The sequence below is a fragment of the Plectropomus leopardus genome, chromosome 23, assembly GCF_026936395.1.
Source record: "Plectropomus leopardus strain MGB_pleo_1.0 chromosome 23, ASM2693639v1, whole genome shotgun sequence".
Taxonomy (NCBI): domain Eukaryota; kingdom Metazoa; phylum Chordata; class Actinopteri; order Perciformes; family Serranidae; genus Plectropomus; species Plectropomus leopardus.
The window spans coordinates 14,580,897-14,601,331 of record NC_142198.1 but is presented as its reverse complement, the minus strand read 5'-3'; the positions used below and the strand labels follow the sequence as shown (position 1 = coordinate 14,601,331).

The 20,435-nt window shown below is 40.0% G+C and overlaps 2 protein-coding genes across 4 annotated transcripts in view; one reads left to right on the top strand and one right to left on the bottom strand.

Moving 5' to 3' along the window:
• The window catches only part of nhsl2 (NHS-like 2), a 160,623-nt gene that overhangs the window by 25,642 nt on the left and 114,546 nt on the right, over positions 1 to 20,435 (top strand). Inside the window, exon 1 of one of the 3 annotated variants that reach the window (XM_088073944.1) lies at positions 15,516 to 17,055. The exons of the other annotated variants lie outside the window; for them this stretch is intronic. Within the exon in view, the coding sequence (XP_087930070.1) occupies positions 16,854 to 17,055 (202 nt within the window). The 5' untranslated portion in view covers positions 15,516 to 16,853. Of the gene's footprint in view, positions 1 to 15,515; positions 17,056 to 20,435 lie in introns of those variants that run through there. 3 annotated transcript variants of the gene reach the window in all.
• Positions 4,349 to 5,969, bottom strand: LOC148185669 (uncharacterized). The gene is made up of 2 exons (XM_088073948.1): positions 5,142 to 5,969; positions 4,349 to 5,090 (listed from the first exon to the last, which is right to left on the bottom strand). Exons 1-2 carry the CDS (start codon positions 5,692 to 5,694, stop codon positions 4,624 to 4,626), a joined length of 1,020 nt encoding a protein of 339 aa, XP_087930074.1. The 5' UTR covers positions 5,695 to 5,969; the 3' UTR covers positions 4,349 to 4,623.

Sequence of the window (20,435 nt, the reverse complement as noted above, 5' to 3'; positions counted from 1 at the left end):
CCTGCAGGCAGCTGCTGGCCCAGATAGCATCAGTCTCGTCTTCAGTCTGTTGATCAGCAGAGGGAGAAACTCGCTTTGTGTTAATTAAAGTGTTTCCCTCAGCTGGGTTTTACTCGATTCAGCAGATTTAGTTAATTTCAGAGCGTCTTCCACCGGCCTCCCGTTCACCCCAGGCAGCTGCACAGGAATGTATTTGTCTCACTTACTCAGAGGAACTTTATTAAAAGGTTCATTGTTTTGTAGCTCAGTTCTCTTCATTTTCTGTACAGTCTTCAGAGAATTAGATTGAGATTGAGGGAGATGCTTTTTATTCTGCAGTTTATCTTGATATGGCAACATAAACCTTTCTCCTTACAAAATAATTATGTTGTTTGTAATTGTGAGTAAATTTATGGATGTTTATTCTGCAGAGACTCCTCAGAAAGATAAAGTGTACGATTAATGGTTTGATAAACAGTCTCATAGTTCTTGGCTAATTAAACTCTTAATGAACCTGCTGAATTGTAATTAGTTTGTGATGCTTGAGAGGATGTTTGTAAGAGAAATGTGTACTATCAGATATCAGTGTCGTCTGTTGTCCGTTTCCCTATGGAATGTTATTAAAAGATGACAATTTAGAGGTACAGCATCTGGCTTTTAGAGGACAGTAGAAAATGTTGGTAATTAAAATAGTTGAAATTATCACTTTTTTTTGATTGTTTAGTACTGTATTACAACAGATAATTTTGTTATAAATAGCACTGGACAAAAGCACAGATTGGTTCAGTTCAATTGGTTTCGCACTGGACACAAACACTGTTCTCCTGGGTAAAAGTCCTGTGTTTGTTTGACCCATTCATCACAGTGTTCTCCACTCACTCGTTTGTTAATGGCGCACTACCACAACATGTGCATCCATCGCCACGTTAGGGTTTCTGTGGTATTGAGGCTGCATCTCTTTCTCTTTCTCTCTATCTCTCTTGGCAGAGCATGGTCAGCATAAACAGATGGAGCAAAAGAGCAACTTAACCGTTTGTTAATTCATATAGTTTCAGTGTTCAGTGCTGCATTCCCATGGAAACCATGCACATCATGGTCCAGTGCTGGCTCTAACCTGTGTAAGCAGTAGAAAAAAGTTTGCTTTCATTTGCCTTTGCAGCAGCTGCCCCTCTAATCCATCAGTCTAATCTGATCAGCTCTTATTGATCTGACCACAAACTGATAGAAAGGATGTCTTGAATTTGATGATTAATCATTTTGTTTCTCACTTATCCTCCTTGTTACCTTAATTCTACAAACTGTTGCTGAGGGGAAAAAAAGTAATGAAAAGTGCTTTTTCATAGACCTGCAAAAACGTCCGAAATCAGAGAAGGGACACAAAATATCATAAAGGGAATCAAAAAATAGACAAACTACTTACCTTGTTACTTGTGTGATTGCACCAAATTTTGGTGCATTACATTTCTAAGTACACATATGAAAAGTGCATACTGTAGTTTTGTGATGTGTCATCATATCTTACTGTATTTTATTGAATCTCAGTGCATTTTATTGTATCATTATATGATTTTATTATAGTGTATCCTAACATATCTAAGCATATTTTATAGAATTGTAATCATACTGTATTGCGTGGTATTATATGAAATTGTATGTTTTTTCTCTTGTGAAGCAATGAAGAAATACTGCAACTATGAACTCTCTGAGCTTCTAAGATATACATTAAGGGCTCACTAGATTTAGATTTTGTTTTACTGCTTTTTTAAAAAAGGATTTTGCTGTTTTTTGACTCAAATAGAATAGATAACACATCCTGGAAGTTTCCTCTTAAAGCATGACATCATTATCTCGTCCTTGTTTATTAGATCCTGTAGTTGTTTACACAAGCCTGTCTGGAAGAGGAAGTCTGTAAATTGAATAATTTGTATGTTTGCATCAGAGCAGATTATTTTGTGCAAGCTTGTTTTGCTGCAGAGGCTGGTACTGTACATCTGGTTTACAGTGAAATTTCCTCTTCTGTCCCTCAGGCAGAGATTTCTTCTCCCCAGCAGCGCGTCTTTCTCTTTTCAGCTGTCAGATTTGTCACTCTCCTTGTGCTTGTCCTCCTCTGTCAAGGCTTTCTGTCTTTTTACACTTTTTTTTGTGTGTCGTTGGCTGTTTCTTGTTTCACTCGTCTTCCCTCCCTCTACGTCTCATTCTGTAGATTGTCAAGCGATGACAGAAAGCAGTTTGTGATCGACAGATAGAGAGAGGACAGAGGGCACACAGAGAATAGATGAAAGGCAAAAAAGACAAAAAAAACCCAGTGAGTTAGTGGAACAAAGGAGGAGAAAATGAGGGCAGAGAGGTGTGAGAAAACAAAGAGAAAATGAGAAAGAGCATTTAGAGGTAATGAGATAAAAGAGAGACGGGATACACGTGGAAAAAAAACTAGAAAGATGTATTTGTGAACCCAGGAGAAATGCAGAACATTTTTCATGTGGGAAGTTTGAAGATTCCTTGTCAATATGTTTGAAATTTGTGAAATGCGCTTTGCTTTCTTGCCGAAGTTAGGTGGGAGGATCGATAAAAGGATCGATACCACTCTCATGTCGGCACCTTGATTTAGGAGCCAGAGCCAGGACGTGTTTAGCTTAGTTTAACATAAAGACCGGACGTCGGGGGCGTTTCTAGTTTGGACTCCAACCACAAATTTTTTGTTTTATGTTTATATACAGATTTAAAAATCAAGACACAGTGTGTTAATGAGTTCTTTCTGCTTATTGTCTGCATGCTAAAATAAGCATATATCCTGCTCAATCTTGCTCTGTACTCACACACAGACATTAAAGTGCTTTCAGTTTTCACATCTAACTCCTAGCGTTTCCCTAAATATCAGACTTTTCCTTCTCGTTTTATTTATTATTTTATATAAGCACATGTAAATATTTCTTGTTCTTATTAAAGGCTAAAATCTTAAGGCTTAAATCGTGAAAATGAGAGAATAAAACAGATTATCAAGAGAAAAGGGAGAACAAAAGAAGGCATGAAAGAAAGTGGAAATGTTATAGGCTAGAAACAATTAAAGAATAAGAGATTATAAGTTAAAGTGTAAGAGGAAAAGCAAAAAAAAGGGAGAAAAGCTTCAGACAAAATTGAAAAAAAGGGTATAGACAGAAAGAGAGGGATGAACTAGTGAGTGGGTGGATGACAATGAAAGAGTGTTACTGTAGTAAGATGCCCTCTGCAGAGGAATGCATCATTCATCGGCCTCTCTATTAGCCTGTGTGTGTGTGTGTGTGTATGTGTGTATCCATATTAGGTATCTGCATCAGGCCACCAGTTTAAATTTCCAGTGGGCGTTGCAGTGTAAAACGTGTGTGTGCCCTGTGTGTGTGTGTGTGTGTGTGTGTGTACAGAGAATATTACGTCACATTCACTTCCTGTCTTGAAATGTTGAATGTTGTTTAAAGTGTGAAATGCCTAATGCCTGCTCTTTTTTTTTTTGACTGATTTATGTGATGCTGCCCACAACCACATCAACATTTACTGCCACATATTAATTTTCTATTTTGCTTTTTTGAGTCTTTTGACAATGCGAGTTTATTGGGCGATTTTAAATGTTAGCCACTGCAGTGGAGGAAGAGAGCGCTTCATCTGTAAATTTACAGCTCACAGCAACTTAATACGACAGTCTCTGGTTTTTGTTTGATATAGTAGGCAGCAAAATCTGCTTTTGCACATTTACAACCCGTCATTAGCGCCGTATGTTACATGGATGCTGCTGTCATGAGTCTTGCTGAGCTTGTTCAAACCTTAAAACATAATATGGAAACAAAAAGAAACGTGAATATTGGAATTGAACAGCCAACTCTGATTTAACTGGCATAATTCTGAGTCGGGTAAAGCCCCCACTGTTTCTGTGCTTTTGTTTCACAGTGCTTTGTCAGGCATTGCTGGGATTTAGAGGCAATTATCAAAAGCATTTAGATCTAGACTGTTTGAAAGAATTTTTCGATTGCTAGGAAACTACTTTGTTGTTCCACCTTGACCTCCAGTCCAGCCACTGCTGCATAAAAGCTGCATATGAAATGCTAAATTTTAGTCCTCCTGAACTGAAATACACAGTGTGGAAAATGGCACATTTAATTTCAATACCTTGTTGCTCAGTGTTGTTCCCTTCAACATGGTGTAATCTCAGTGTCAGAAATATTGCCTAAATAAAGAGTTGAACCAGCGCAAACATGGATTATAGCAGTCGAAAATTAGAACTAAACACTGCCGGGAGCATTTGTATTTGTGTCTACTTTGTGTCCGTCTTGTTATTCTTATCTTAAAAAATTACAAAACTTAAAAAGTTCTACCCATTAGTTTGTGTGCGACTCATCTTAAACTGTTTATCAGTAAAAAAAAACTCCAGTGAGAGCAAATCTGCTGCTGTTAATAGCATATGAGCATATTTAAGGAACCCATGATATAAATGTGAGATCTTATTCTGGAAAATAACTAACATCTACAGTCATTAGAAGCACTGTGGAGTAAAAACAATGCAACGTTTTCTTTTGAAACATCTTAAACACTGCTCATAAAGCCCTGAATGTATACTCTGTGAAGTGCAAATTATAATTTTTATTGTTAGTATGCAAATCATCTGTTTTCTCCCACTCAAGTGAACAACCTGGCCAGCAAGCCCTTCCTCTTCTTTTTGGGCTTTTTGTTCATTTTCATCCTCATCATGAACTTGAGGTGGTCCGGCCTGGTGTACATGATGGTACCCCTCTGATCCAGCTCGTCCTCTCTCTGCTGCAGAGTCCGCTGAAGCCAGACTTTCTCTTTCAAAGCTCTTTTCAGTTCGGCCTCCATCCTGATTTTCACCACCTGATGCTGCTCCAGCTGTGCTAGGTGGGACGCTTTGATTTTCTGGACCTCCTCCCCCAAGTCCAGGACCTTCGCCTCATTCTTCTCTTTGAGGGCCTCGCTGGTGCACAGTTTGGCTTTAAGCTCCTCAACTTGACAATGGAGAGCCTTTTGGATTTCACTGTGTTTGGCACGCTGGTCCAGTAGGTCATCCTGGGCCTGTGGAAGCTTCTGCCTGAGCTCCATCGTCTTCTTGTCGTAGCCCGGAGTCGGGTCTTCCAGGTCTGTCTGGGATTCCTCTGTGCTCTGAGTTGGAGCCTCCTCACACGGCTCTGCGGCAGGGTTGACATTGTGCTGCTGCAGCTTGTTGCTAGCCTCGTCGGGTTTTTGATTCAGGCTCGCCATGATCTTATCAGCAAGAATCAGCCTGCTGACAGCGTTGATTCTCTCACGGCGAGACTCACAGAGCTCAAATTTAAGCTCGTGAATCTCCTCTTCGTATGACTTAGCGTCGTCGCTGAGGGCTCGTTCCAGCTGGTCTTGGAGCTCTTCGATGATTCGAGCTGCAGTCGAGGACTTAATGCGAAACACTTCCAGCTGGGCCTTCAAGGCTTCACTCTTTCGCTCCGCAGCTGCCCATTTGCAGTGATAGAGGTGCTGCTGGTGCTGGGAGTCTGTGAGCTGGGTTTGGAGGGTGGAGATCTCCTCCATCAGGTCATATCTGGCTCTGATCTCCTTAAAATTGGACCCGCTGTGGCGATTATAAGACCCAGAGGAGTCCCTGGTGTTCGGTTTATCACCGTCCAGCTCTTTGTGATGCTGGTTCTCCATGTTTCGTTTCTTCGGTCTCACAGCTCTCTGGTTTTGTGTTGCTTCCATCGTAGCAGCAAAATATCTGACTGATAAAACTGATCTTCCTGCTGCAGTCTGATGCAGTCTCTCAACATTCTGTAAGCGTCATGGATACTATTTTTGTTTGTTTGTTTTTGAAATTTCAAAACAAAATCAAACCAAAGTAAACTAAAAAAAGTAACTGGTCTCAGGATTTGTCTCAGGAATTAGAAGCTAAAAGATGCTTTTCTAATCAATGAAGTTCTTAATTCTCGCTTTCTAGTTACTCTCCCCTTATATTAGTGGTGTAGCCATTACTTATCAAGCAAATTGTAGAGGTACAGGATAGTACTAAAAGTAAAAGTACTAAAAGATAGTACTAAAATTCTAAAAGACCTTTGTGTTTGTGACCTCCTTGGTTTAATTTGCATAATATGCAAATATTATAAATTATATAGAGCCTGATGAAATCAGTCTAAATTTACTTTTTCTGTTTGTTTTTTTGTTTCGCAATTCAAACTTATTCTTAAATTCAAAATTATTGTGATTAGCACATTAGCAGCGCTGGCACAGCTCTCAGTGTGGCGTCAGCCCTTGTTACTGTGTAGTATTAGTGTGTTTTGACTGTATGTTTTGTTTGTGGTTGTAAAATTCATACTTGTGTAGAACAAGACAGGTTTTGGGAATGCTGCCCATCTGGATGTTACCTCCTCTGTGTGTGTGTGTGTGTGTGTGTGTGTGTGTGTGTGTGTGTGTGTGTGTGTGTGTGTGTGTGTGTGTGTGTGTGTGTGTGTGTGTGTGTGTGTGTGAATAATACTACCAGTCTGAATTAACAATGACGGACTTGTCTTTTGTTTATGTGCCTGACGCTGCAATTTTCTCTCCAGCAAGTTTGGCACAAATTCTTCTCACAGTCAATACCAAAACTTTTAACTTTTTTTTTTTCCATTTATGTTTAAGTTATATTAAAATTTCTTTACCAGTGTTTTAGATGAACTTAAATCTCATACAGAATATAGAATGCCTTTATTATCATTGTACATACAAAAAAATTCAAAGGCAAATCATAAAAATCTGTTCATTGTCAGTGCTGCCATATTAAATATTCATATTATGTTAATACACTATTATGTTTCTAAATCCCGTACTACTTACTTGCATATTACTGTTTTATTTTATCATGTTTTATTTACATTACATTTATTACTCCTTTACATTACATTTTGCACTCCCTCATGTCTTTTCTGTTTTTTTTGAATATTTTCTTTTTCCTTCCTTATTCTTTCTGCTTACCTCATTCATTCAGTCCATCATTTCCACCCTACCTCCTCTCCTTCCTTTCCTGCTGACTCTGCCTTCCCTCTTTCCCCTCCATCTTTCTACAGCCACCTTTCCCTCTTTCTCCCTTCTTCTTTGTTCCTTCCTTTCTTAACACCATCTTTCCCTCTCTGTCCCCATCATACATCTTTCTCCCTCTTTCTGTCTAGACAGACTCAGCAGTAAATATTCTGTAATCAGCCTCACATGCTTCTCAGCTCACACAGGGCTGCTGCTGTCACCACGCACACTGACGAGACCGTGCGCGTGAGTGTTTTCGCCTCCTTTCAGCTCTAGTTTTTGATCTACGTGCCAGTGTCTATTTCACATGCAAATGATTTAAAGTGCATCTCTCTCTTTCTCTCGTCTGTCATCCCTCGCTTCGTCCAGCTGCAGTGTGAACCAGAGAGAGAGAGAGTCTTTATGTTTGAGAAGGCCATAGCGTCACCAAACCCTTTAGAAATGGACCGCAGATTTTTAACACCGAGTCAGGTCAAATAAATCTGGAAATAACTCCGTCTACTTTTGCTTTTACCGGCCATGAAGTGTGACATCCGCTCTGCGCAGAGTTCATAGAGAGGATTGCAGGATTTTTTCACTTGAAACCAGAGTTTGTAATGTCTCTGTTTGTGTATTTGTGGCTCAATTTTACCAGATCTGAAGTTGGTTTCAGTCCTCAGAGATTCATTTTTTCCCCCCATTTTACAGGGACTAAATTCAGTTGCCAAGCAGTCCCAGCCAAAATGCAGGTTGCTGATTGGTCGTGCAACATTTTTTTTATTAGGAAGTGGTGGGAAGCAATGAAGCCTCAGGGGGGATTTTACTCTACAACTCTTTCTAGAAAGTTGGCACTGCACCCGAAAAAATGAAACCAAAGCGACGCATGCTCCATTCTGTCCTCCCTCATTCCTTCCCATATTATCCTCCCTTTTATTCCTCCCGTTTTCCTCATCATTAGCTGCAGTATCTCTGTTTATTTCACTTCTCATTATGTAATTCTCTTCAATGCTTTATTTCATTTATCTCTTCATCTCCCACCCTGTTGGCAGTCCTTTTAGGCTACCGAGTGAGAATTTTACTGCTGAAAATATGATCTTTTCATAAAACTAGACTGTCTCTGCAGTGGAAAGATGCAAAAATGAAATATGGTGTAGGGGTCAACTGATATTGGTTTATCAGCAAAATGCCAAAAATCGACTCCAATAATCGGCCAGGCCGATAATCTGTTGACCCCTAATATGGCGCTTTACGGAAAACTGAGAAAAAAGACTGCAACTACCAAAATGCACTGTGTTGCAATGCACCAATAAACGGGGAAAAGCTGGTTGAAAATCAGCAAAATATCGCTTTAATGTCCTTTACGTGTGGGATTTCAAAAAGTATGCATGGTTAAAAAGCAAGCCTTTACATTCAGTATTTTAAGAGGGATGTTGGCATGAAGTCAGGAAAAAGATGTGGATGATTCTACAATACTGTTGTTGATGTGTGTGTGTGTAGATTTCAGGGGAGGCTGCGGTCAGATCAGTTCAGGAAAGAGCTTTTCAGATCCAGGAAATTAGGTTTTATAAGCTTGATCTTTGCTCAGTTTGTTCATCTCTTACGTATTATCTGGTGATTGATGACTCCTGTAAATGAAATAATGGCCTTGGAATAACTTTTGAAGAGAAACAGACTCAAAAAAACCCAAAACAACAAAACTAGACAAAAATCAGAATCAGACTCAGAAATGGAGTTACTGCCAAGTTCGTTTTCAGTTATAAGGAATTAGCTTTGTTTTTTGGTGCAAACTTTAAACATACAATAAACATACCGTATTAATAGGAATTCCTGCAATAATAATGCAACAGTGAAGAACATAAATATAGAACTGAAACAAGTTGCAATTAAATGTACTATAAAAATATGGTAGAGGTACTTTTAGAAGTACAATAACTTGAAAAATAACCACTAAGCTGCACAGTTTTGTGCAGAGATGTTTAAAAGTGTTCTGTAGGGAATGTGCAAACATTTACAGTAGAGCAAATATGCAATGTGCTTAATAAATAAATTAATGAAATAAATACATTACTAAACTTATAAAACCTTTCATTAATGTTATGTTTTTTTAGCTCATTATGCACAATTTAGAAGTCACATAAAATATCATGTCAGATTTTGTGGCGTAATAAAAAAAGTACAGTGTTTTGTGCAAAGCAAAGTTTCAGTTCTGTATATGGCCACTAGGCGGCAGTAGAGCCCAACTGTTGTTATAAGCATGCCGCTTTACCACAGTTTCCTTATTTGAGTGTGTGTGTGTGTGTGTGTGTGTGTGTGTGTATGTGTGTGTGTGTGAGAGGGAGAGACAGCATTTTTTCTCACCATCACTCTAATCCTCTTCTTCTTCTCCTCCACCTCTCTCCCTCTCTCATTCTTTCTTCCTCTCCTTTCTCTCTCCCTTTCTTCCTCACCCCCTGCTCTGCACTTTGAAGAAGGCTCCCGTCTGTCTGTGTGATATATATTTTAAAATCTTCTAGGGTTTGTCATGCAGAATCTGAATGTTTCGGTTCAAGAAATGCAGCTGCGCTGTGAGTTTGTTGATTCTGCAGCAACACTGCGAGGCTGATGCGTTTAAGGGCTCATGTGGTCATCTGTGCTGCGGCCGTGCATTTAATCCCACAGCGTGAGGTGACTGCTGTTGGAAAAAAAAGTCTGTGTTGAGACAGATTGAGGAGATAGAGGAAGGAAGAAAAATGAATTAATCGATCTTCAAATTCCATATTAGAGACTGAGCTTTATTCATGTCTTCGGAAACATTCATACTCGGTGCAGTTTGTGGTTTGAGGTCAATTTTGAATGAAAGCATAAAATATGAAGCTGTGTTTTGTTTGCGATTGCGTCCATGAAGCAGTATGAGTAAGCTCTGATTTTGCTGGTCAGGCTGGCTTTTTCACTATAATTTATTTTTTAACTACTGTGAGGGAACAAATGTGATTTCTTCACAGTTATTTTAATCGAATTTTACAATTTACATACCTTTGCAAAAAGAGTAACATTACAGCCCAACAGCAAACATCCTCCTGCTGTCACTTGCTGATGTCAAACTGGCTCTACTTTATAGTGGATTTTACAACATTGAATGAATATCAAATTGTACTCAATGAAGGATCATAGTTAAAAAAACATGAATTTCAGAAACTGAATGCCTTTAATTCACAATACAAAGTTAAGCAGAAGAAGCAGATCCAGGCCAAATGCTGTAACCAGCGGCTCATGTGATGATGATACTCAGTAGCCAGAATGTTTGAGGAAGATAAATGTTTCTTTCCCGTTCCAAAACCTCAGACGCAAAAAGTCAGATGCTGAAAAGTTTAAGATTAGTTACATGGCTAGCTTACAACTGAAGTTATGGCTGACTGAATGTACACACGCGCTTCTTTTGCTTTTAATGACCAATGAGGAGAAACAGGGAAACTTTGCCTGTATTCAGCTTGCTGCGTGTCATTCCGGCGTGTGCATGTGAACAGAGTTTGGCCTCCGCTGGAGCCCTGACCGCCAGCGGCACGGGCTGGGCTCACTATGACGACTAATTTTCTGAGTTCGGGCAGTGCTCAGGTGAGGTCTAGGCTCGGTGCCAGCAGCAGACATCCAAGAGACACAGCGTAAAAAAAACACACCAAAGAGAGTTAATATTGGGCTGGCTGTCACTTTTACTTTCGCTGGTGAGTTCATAGCTTTAGCTTAAGTTTTATGCATGACCGTGAGTGTTCATTGTTGTCACCATGACGACCAAACCTTAACATATATTTATTTTACTGCAGTTTTTTTCTAAACCTAGTTAAATAGTTTTGTGGGTCAGCTAACCAAACCTTGACCACAGTGTAATCACATTGCTAAATAGATTTATTCTTCAACAGCAATTTGTCAGTTTTGGAAGTCCCACACAAGATCATAATACTCTTCTGTGTGTCGTTCTAGGGGGCAAACGATGCATATTGTGTCCCAGAGGGCTTTGCAAAGACACCCTGTCGATCACCAGGCACAATCGGTTAAATTCTGATTGGTCATTGATGTGCACCGGCTGCTGTGTCCGGCATCCCTCCGCCAAATGCACTCTGGTTCAGTTCTCTCTCAATCTCTGAGCTTTGTAGGAAATGACTTGATGATTGCTTTGTTGAATGCACCATCAGGGTAAGAGGTTCAATTTCCTCCCTGAATGCCTTGAGACTCTAGAAACCGGCACTTTACTTTCACTCCAGTTTTCTCCCAAAAAATAGTAAAAACATCTCCACAGATTGGTTTTAAAAAGCTTTGATGAAGCCAGAGAGTTGTAGATTTTACTTAATTTCTCAGCACTGGAGGTTCATCACAAGTGTGTTACAAGATTTTTCTCCATGTTCATATTTAGTCCTCAGGCCGTTTTTTTTTAAATTGCCGCCAAAAAAACTCAATTCCAGGCGACTTGAAGGAGAAACCAGAGAGTCTGCGAGACAAAAATGAGATAAATAGATAGAGAGGATGCCCTGACAGAGAGGGGCCGCTCTCTTCCTTCCTTCCCTCTTTCCACTCCTTTTAGGGATTACAGTGTGGCTGCTCTCTGGCTTCATTATCTGCTGTGGGATGGAGCTTTGGAAGATCACACTCAGAGGCAGGAGTGTGTGTGCAAAAGTGTGTATATGCGAGTGTTTATATGCCGTTTTCGTACTGTATGTGTGTGTGTGTGCCCTCCAGGCAGCAAAAGTGTTTACAGGGAGAAGAGGGGATAATGATGGAGGAGGGAGTGGGCTGTGGCTGAGAGAGAGCGGAGGGGAGTTATGAGAGGCTTCCAGCAGGAGAGAGAACCATAAAGTTAAAATGAAAACAAAATAGAATAAAATGAAATGAAATGAAAACCTCGGAATGAGAAATGTTACAGTGGGACAGATGAAACTGGAAGTGGTAGAACTTTAAATGGGATCTCAGGATGGAAAGAAATAAGAAAATTGAAAGATGGAATGAAAATAAATATATAGGCGAGACGCAGGAGAAGAGGGAGGGAAAGGAGGTCAGGAAAGAAATTCGGTAGTAGTAGCAGAGATGTGAAAAGAAAGTAAAAGGATGGGAGAATCAAACAAAGGGATATGTGAGAACAAAATAGAGAAGAAAGTGAGAAAGGAGGACAAAATAAAAGGAAGGGATTTTAAAAAACACTGGAAAAAAGGAAATGTAGTGAAATAAAAATGGGATTAGAAAGAACATAAAGAAGGAATCTATGACAAAGGGGGGAAAACAATGATGTTAGCAGGAGCGTTTCCAGGGTTTGAGGACATTGGAGGCTGAGCCGGGAGTTTCTTTTCATGAACAGACTCCATTTCGATTGACCCTAAAAACTTTCCACAATAATTAAGGAAGAATGTAACTAACTACACTTATTATAGTACAAGTATAGGGGCTGATCACACCGAGATGCATCGCGCCAGGCACAAATGCTCCAAAAACACCTTGGAAACTCATCTGGAAAAACAGCTGAGTGCACCTGGAGTGACAAAAATGACATTGGCATGCCTTGAGCTGAAAAACTGAATATTTTCTAACTTTTATTGGCGGCCAAAAAAACACCAGAAAAATGCGTCACACAGCAGCAAGAGAGGAGCACCAAACAGGCGCACTGTACCATGGGAAAACAATGGTTTTTCTGGTGACGTTTTTCTAGCGACGCGTCTCTGTGTGATCTGTCTGTAAGACCGTAATGACAGATTATTAGATCTGGGGCTTTTAAAAACATCATTATTGGACCTGTTATTCTTTTTGGAACATATTTAATGGTGGTAAGATGATACATTTAATTGAATTAAATGGCTCAAACCTCAAGAGTGTTGTGTTACACTGACATTACTGAATTACACTTATCAACTGGGATCATCAGTAACTCCGGTGTGTGTGTGTGTGTGTGTGTGTGTGTGTGTGTGTGTGTGTGTGTGTGTGTGTGTGTGAGACCAGCGACAAAAGGCAAAACAGAAGGGTATTATTCCTCCCAAACTTTCATTTTGCTCCTTTTTCGCCTCCTGTCTTTCCTCAACCCTGCTCTTTTCCCAAGGTCATGTTTCAGTTCTTGAAATTAACCTTGAAAACTGCGTGTATAGAAATAAGCAAGAAAGTCTGGAGTCGCACTTTAAATTGCACAATTCTCTTTAGATAAGAAAACTTTGAATAAAAAATAAATTAAATCACATTTTTATGCGTTTAGTGATGGGGAGGACTGTATTGTCTCAGTGTTGACGTACTGAGCTGAGAATGAAGTCCTTCTGTGTGTGTTGTGATCTGAGCTTCTCTGTTCTTTGCTATGATAGCAGGTCCAACCGTGCATGCATATTAGTGCATGTGTGTGTATGTCATTGGCTAGTGAATCACTGCTGCTCTGTTTATACAGTCTTATCGCAGGTATTGGCCTACTGACCCAAAGGATTGCCTAGTTTGACTGCTTGGTTCAAGTTTTGTGAGCCAGGTGCATCATCCTGGATGGACTCATACGCACGTAGTTGAATCTTACTTACTTTTTGCAAAAATATAGACTGGTGAACGCATGGCAACCCCTCGTCCAAACTTGCTGCAACACTCCCACCATGTGATGCCTCACTGCATAAAGAGAAAGCATTGAGACTCCCTCAATTGTCAGATCTGGTGGAAATGCACTGTTGAGTCGGCGTGGTGTTGCTGGTGTTTCTAGCAGTGTGCATTTGCAGCGCTTCCAGTGCAAAGAATAAAAAAAACCCAAACTTTTTGGAACACACAATGCCACCAGGTAGGGTGTGCGCTGTTGCCACATTACAGTTCATTTAACGATAGCACGCAGACTTTTTTCCCCCAATCAACTGATCAATTGGTTAAAGACTAGCTAGAATTTCAAGATTTTCTGTGGTTGAATACAGCCTTACATTTGTGAGATATACTGTCTGTTTTCAGGAGACGCTGAATCTATTTGAAAGACTTTCTTTCTTCTGCTCTTGTTCTGCTCCCCATCACTTTCTGTCTTCTTTTGATGAGAAGAAAACAAACAGCCTCCCTCTCTGCCTTCATCTCTGTGTTATTCCTCGCCTCTGGTCATGTCTGAACCGAGCAGAAGCTGCTATAAAGGCCTGTTAACTCGTATCTCCCTCCCTCTTTTCCCTCCTATCCAACCCCCCTTCGCCTTCAAACTCTCATCTGTTTCTGCTTAAACATGTCAGATCTCATTTTCTCCAGTCCCTCCTTTGCGTCTCTCTGGAGGAGGTAGGGGAGGGGAGGGCTTCTTTTTGTCACACCGATTGAGGAGTCACCACACGGATAGATGGCGGCGACTGCGTTTGTGTCAAAAATTGGGCGATTGATTGGATGTGAATTGGCTGGCTTTCATGACTCTGAGTGTGAAAAACTGCCTCCCACTTATTGCAAAATGCAATTTTTCACAACCAATGTGTCAGTGATGTTGAAAACTTCAGATGAATCCTTCTTTAATCAGTCTACTCCCCTTCATTTACATCTTGGCTCGTTAGTTTCTGACCTTTCTGCAAAAGTGGTGTGAAACTACAGAGTGAATAAGTAGAAGGAAGCTGTGGATGTGTCTCCTTTCTTGTTGAGAGCAGCTCCAATAACTGAAAGTTTGGAGTTAAAGGGGGATTTTAAGACTTATTTATAGTAAAGAGTCCCTTCCGCCTCATCCTCCCATTTCTTCTTCTCTCTTTTTTTCACTCCCTCCGTTACCTCCAACCTCCCTAATCTGCTCACTGTATTGTCAGGAAATGGCTCCTGTGACACGAGTGCTGAGAAAAGGAGAGAGCTGGTCTATTTTTCTTTTAAAGGGAGTCTTATTAAACCAGGTGGGGAGTTATTTGACCCCGTTTGGAGACTGTGAGAACTCGCCAGCACTGCAGAAGAACGATAGAAGAAAGATAAAAAATACCCAGAGGACAGAGACAGAGAGATCGAGAGGAAATTAGAAGAAGAAAAAGAAAGAACTGTGATTATTTCTCAGGAGTTGAAGGAATCCTAACTTTTGTTCTTACTTCGTTCTACTTATGTAGAAGACAAAATGATGTTGTAAAAACATACTCAAATAAATGCAAAATGGAATTTATTAAACGTGTCGAAAGTGATGTAGTTTAAGACTTTGTCATTGAGAGGCGAAGGGGATGATGGATGTCGTGTCACCTAGGTGAGACGCCAGCCAAGCTGCAGTCCACTGCTCAAGACCAAAAAACAAACTGGTTGTTTTTTAGCAAGTCATTGCTGTGTTCCTAGCAGCTTTTCAGCCCCCAAATGTGGGTGTTTTTAGTGACCTTTTGCTGATTCCTGGGGCTTTTTATCTCTCAAAAAGGGTGTTTTAGCATCCCGTGGCTGTTTTTCCAGCTGATTTTCAGCCTGCAAACATGGACGTGTTTTAGGGACCCCTTGCTGTGTTTCTAAATGCTTTTTAGCCCTAAAATAAGGGTGTTTTTTAGTGTATCCTGACTGTTTATATCAGCATTTTGGCCCCTAAACATAGGTGTTCTTTTTTTGGGTGGGGGGGTAGTGCCCCAAAAAACAGTGTTTTTTTACTGAGACATTGCTCTGTTTCCAGCAGGGATTGTCCACAATTCTTCTTGTAACTGTAACCTAATGTTTTTTGTGCGTATACCCAACTACATTGATACCACAGCGGATTAATCAAAGTTTAAATGTATCTGCTACACAACAGTGTGCAAATGTAACATGCCCTTGGTTTACAGAAACGTGCAGTGCCAACATTTTTCTCCACTGATTAGGTTGAAAAATGTGTGTTTTCAGAAAATCAGGGACATAAATACACATGATACATACTTTCACATAGGGAATTCACATGCAGGCTCCTGCCGTTAATCACATTTGACGCATTTCACATGTAATTTTTGGACTGACGTGAAGAAGTGCATCCCACCTGAGTGAAATTAAATTCTTCACTTCAATGAATTAACATTCTTGTCTAACATTCTTGAATTAACATCAACATATTTGTACATTCAGATGTGCTGTTGAGGTGATAGAGAAGATCAGAAGTGATTTCATATGCATGTGTTTTAGGGATTTAGGAGGAGAAAACTTAGTTTTAAACTCATAAGAACTCAAAAAGTGCACTGAAAACTCCCAAAAGTGACAGTGATGAGGATGTAATTAGTTGCCTCATTTAGCTTTAGAAAAAGACAAATGAGAACTGTTGATGAGGAGAAAAAAGGGACACAGAAAGATGACTGAGATAAAAAATGAACAGAGGAAGAAAGTGAAAGATTAAAATAGGGAGAAAGGGAAGTCATCACTCTCCTGCGGAAACACTCAACGTGTGGCTCGATGCATCTGGACATAAATATCCATACGGAGAGAAACTATAAGGAAAGATGCGAAAGAAGCAAATGTGATTGATGACATGAAAATGAGCTGGAGGGAAGAGAGTTAAAAGAAGTTATAATCCCAAAATTGTGAAGAATGGATACATGTAAATTAGATTAAAATGAAGGCATCAATGCAAAAAAAAAAAAAAGGAATCTGGGCTGCTTCGATGCTATGATGTCTGAAATAATATTTGATCTACAATATTCTGGATTGCTTTGGCTTCTTTGCTGTCAGGCTCCTAAAATGTCATTTGATTTGTTTTGACTTGAGAAAGAGAGCCAGTTTGGAAAGAAGCAAGAGACAGATGAAGGAAGATGTAAGACATGAAATGACGGATTATTTAATAATGTCAGAGAGGAGTGACGCGGGGATAAGCAGACAAAGTGGGAGAGCGAGTTTGGGAGTAAAGTCAGGATAGAGCGATGGAGAGGAGGTGTTGATAGAGTGACATTGATGTAAAATGAGGGCAGAGAAAGAGAGAGAGAGAGCAGGAGTCCTCCTTCAGACCCCCTCCGTCCCCGCGGGGAGCAGATAAAGTCTGGCTTGAGTTAGCCATGCAGAAGAAAAAGAGGGACACACACACACACACACACACAGTCAATCCATCACTCCCCTCCCACCCAAACACTCTTCCTCCTCTCCTCCCTTTTCCCTCCATTTGCTTGCTGAAGGAGAGGACGGTGCATTTGCTTTTATTTTTTCTCTATCCAGCTGTTTTTATTTGTCTGCAGGACGCTCGAGTTAAGCTGCACTCAGGTAGGAGAGGGAGGGAGGTTTGGGAGGGAGGCAGGGGAGGAATCTATTAGCATTTCAACCCTCTTTCTGTTTTTCCTACCTGTTTGTCTCTCTTTAACACAAAGCTCTTCAGCTCTTTTTGTTAGCTAACTCAGTTTTTAAGCTGCAAAGACATGTTAGGTGGATATAAGCCTACATGAATAACTTTAGCTTAAGATAGCTGCTTGTTGCAGAGCTAATGCTGCCTGGATTTGTAGCAAAGATTGTCTAAAATTTGACAAGAATAGTGGTTAAAGTTCACTTTCGACGATAGTTGGTTCCTTCAACAAGACCTGATGGCTGAATGACTTGATGAAACCTCTAAATATTAATGTTGAATCCAGGGAAGGATCACAGTCATGGTTAAAGGAAACTAATGTTGACTTTTTTTTAGGAGACTAGATGTTTTGTAGGCTTTGTTGAAGCGAAGTGTGAGGGCTTATGCTCGGGCTGGGCTCTGCTCAGGTTAGTAATCAGGTTTGGGTCTGGCTTGTATCCAGCTAGAAATCAGTCGGGCTAGGACTTGGGGTCGGGATGGGCTCATTTCCCGTTAGGAATCAGGTAGACTTGGGATCAGGTGGTACAAGGATTAGACTTTGATTCAGGTTCAGGCTGTATGGATTAGGCTGGAAATAGGATTCACGTCTGGCTAGGATTGGGTTCGGCTTGTGTCTGGATAGATGTTGGGTTCAGGTTGAGCATATTTATATTAAGTCATACTTTTGTTCATCTATGATCAAATTAAACCGGACTGTGTTTGTGTTCGGTTGAGGGCAGATTGTGGCTAGGTTTGGTCTGCAGTCAGACTTGAGCCTTGTAGAATATAAAGTTTATTAAGTAATATTTCAAAAGATTTATTCATATGAACAGTTTTCAGATTCTGTTTCTTATTTAAAGTTTAGCTTTGAGCTGCATTTGAGGTAAAAAGCAGATGTCACAAGGTGAACACTAACCTCAGGCGCTGTGCTGATGATGCCCTGCTGTCGGTGCCTCAGCAAGTTTGTCTCGAACATTTTGCAGATATTACGTTGAACCTTAAGGCTTTATTGCTGAGCAGAGATGTTGAGTGTGTGAGAAAGAAAGGAGTGCTAACAGAGAAGAAGAGCATGTTAACAAATACAGAAATGTAACACTTACGCAGAGGTATTGATATGTTCCCTTCCTTCAATTCCAGTTTCCATTATAATGATGCGTCACCCTACATTGCTTCACTAAAAGGCCCTGTCTCAATCATACACACACAGTATCTCCACTCTTCCCATCAAAACAGCAGTTTTGTCAAACATTTCTTCCACCGCTGCACAATTTATTTCTCACATTTTGTGCACATTTGCATGGTGCCTGTGTGTGTATTTCACAATGTACTTATGTGAAAAGACTGCTGCTGTTTGGAGCTAAACCAGGGATCCCACAGGAGAGAATGGTGTCAGATCTCTCTGCCTCTGCAAGTTGTTTAAAAGTTGAGGCAACTGTCTTTCTGGTTTCTCTGACAAAGTTAAAAATCTTTCTGCTGGAGCAAAAAAAGCATCTGATCAGAATCGCTTTATTCGCCGAGAAGAATAAATGTGCCTTGGAGATATGCAGAGACTTATCAACAAGTTACTGATGTAAATACTGATTCACATGCGGGAGAGACACAGCAGGACCTCACATGCAGTGGAGATGGCATTTGTGCAAGTTGTGCTCTAGAGGCTGGTGGGAAAAAAAGGCATAGAACAACTAAGAATTTCTAGTGATTAGACAATTTCCAGGGTGTAAATGTATTGCTTTTGTCTGTTGTTACAGTGAGTAGTTGCTAGGGGGCAGAGATAGTCAGTGTTTTGTGTTATACCATTGGGGCCATTGTGGATGTTGGTGTCTCGTGTCACTCGTGTTTTTTATGCTCTTGATGCAAGACAAATTCTCTTAGGGACAATAAAGGTTTCATTCATTAATTCATTCATTCATACACAAGGAGCTAGCACAAATTGGAAGCTATTTAGTGCTTAAAGGGATTATTGTATGAGAACTAAACCCTGAAAGCAAAATGTTAAGGGTAGAAATGCTGTGTGCATTTGATGTTGTAACAGGATACACATTTTGAAAAACCTTTTGGAAGGAAATATTTTGTGTAGATGTTAAAACGTTGCAAATTGGTGCACCCCAGATCATGAGGAAAAAGTGAGTATGAGCAGCAGACTTTGCTTTTACATGCACAGGATGGCTGACTTTGCAGAATGACTGCAACAGTTAGATCCAGTGTTGGACGCTGGTTGGTTAGCGAAATAACTGTCAATTAACGTTATTCAAGATAAAAAACTTCACTGGATATACAAAATGCATTGAATATGAGACTTAATCCATAGTTTGACAGCACAATCTGTCTTCTAAGGAGAAATGCAACATCTTGAATGTTAGTTTTGCTAGCTAAAGTTAGCCTACAATAGAGCTGCAAAGCAACAAAATCCTACATTAATGAGAATCAGCTTACTTTGCCTCAGGGGCCACTTTTGCAAAATGACAGAAGGCCAGGGGTCAGTTAGTAAATAAATATTAATAATTAGAAATTAAAATGAATAAATATTGAAATATAAGGTAACGTAAGATAAATTAATTTGTTAGCTTTTCCCTTTTTTAACCTTTTAACATTTGCTGTAATCACTGATCTTTGGAAAGAAACAAATCGAGACAAGCAACCCCGTACAAGTCACGCCTGACTTCTGCCGGGGTTTGGGTTGGGGATCCTCTCTCGGCACTTTATGTTTTCATAAACAAGCACTGTTTTTGATGCCCTTCAGATTCACTCTTGCACCTTATTTACATTCAAAATGCAAACAAACGACTGTAAATCAATAATTTTTATTGTGAATTTGAAACTAGTTGGCAGACCACCTGGCACCCTATTGGGGGCCATAATTTGCATATCTTATTCTTACAGATCTCTATTTGGGGTGCTCAAAGGAAGTTATTCAGCCCCCCAGCTGTAGTTCATTAGTGGTGCAACTGCTTTTTACTTTAAAATGTATTATAAAGGTAACCAAACTGTATTTTGTCATTATAGAAAAATCCCAAAGGGGTTTTGTCATTAAAGTGTTGTTACTACAGAGGCCTATATATACAGTGAATATTTCAAAATAAGGCAGTTTTGTGCTTCCTTTTTTCTGATATGCTGCTTCTTGCAACTGTTGAAAGATTGGAGACACTAAAGCCTTTTTGCACACAAGTCACTTGACATTTTATATGCCGTGACTATACATCATTTGAATTTTGATGCAAAAGTAAGTAATTGATTTGTCCTCCTTGTATTACTCCTCAGGCAGATCCCACTGTTCTGCAGCTTTAGTTGTCCTGTGATTTACTTTCTATGGTGGGTTAACTTGTGA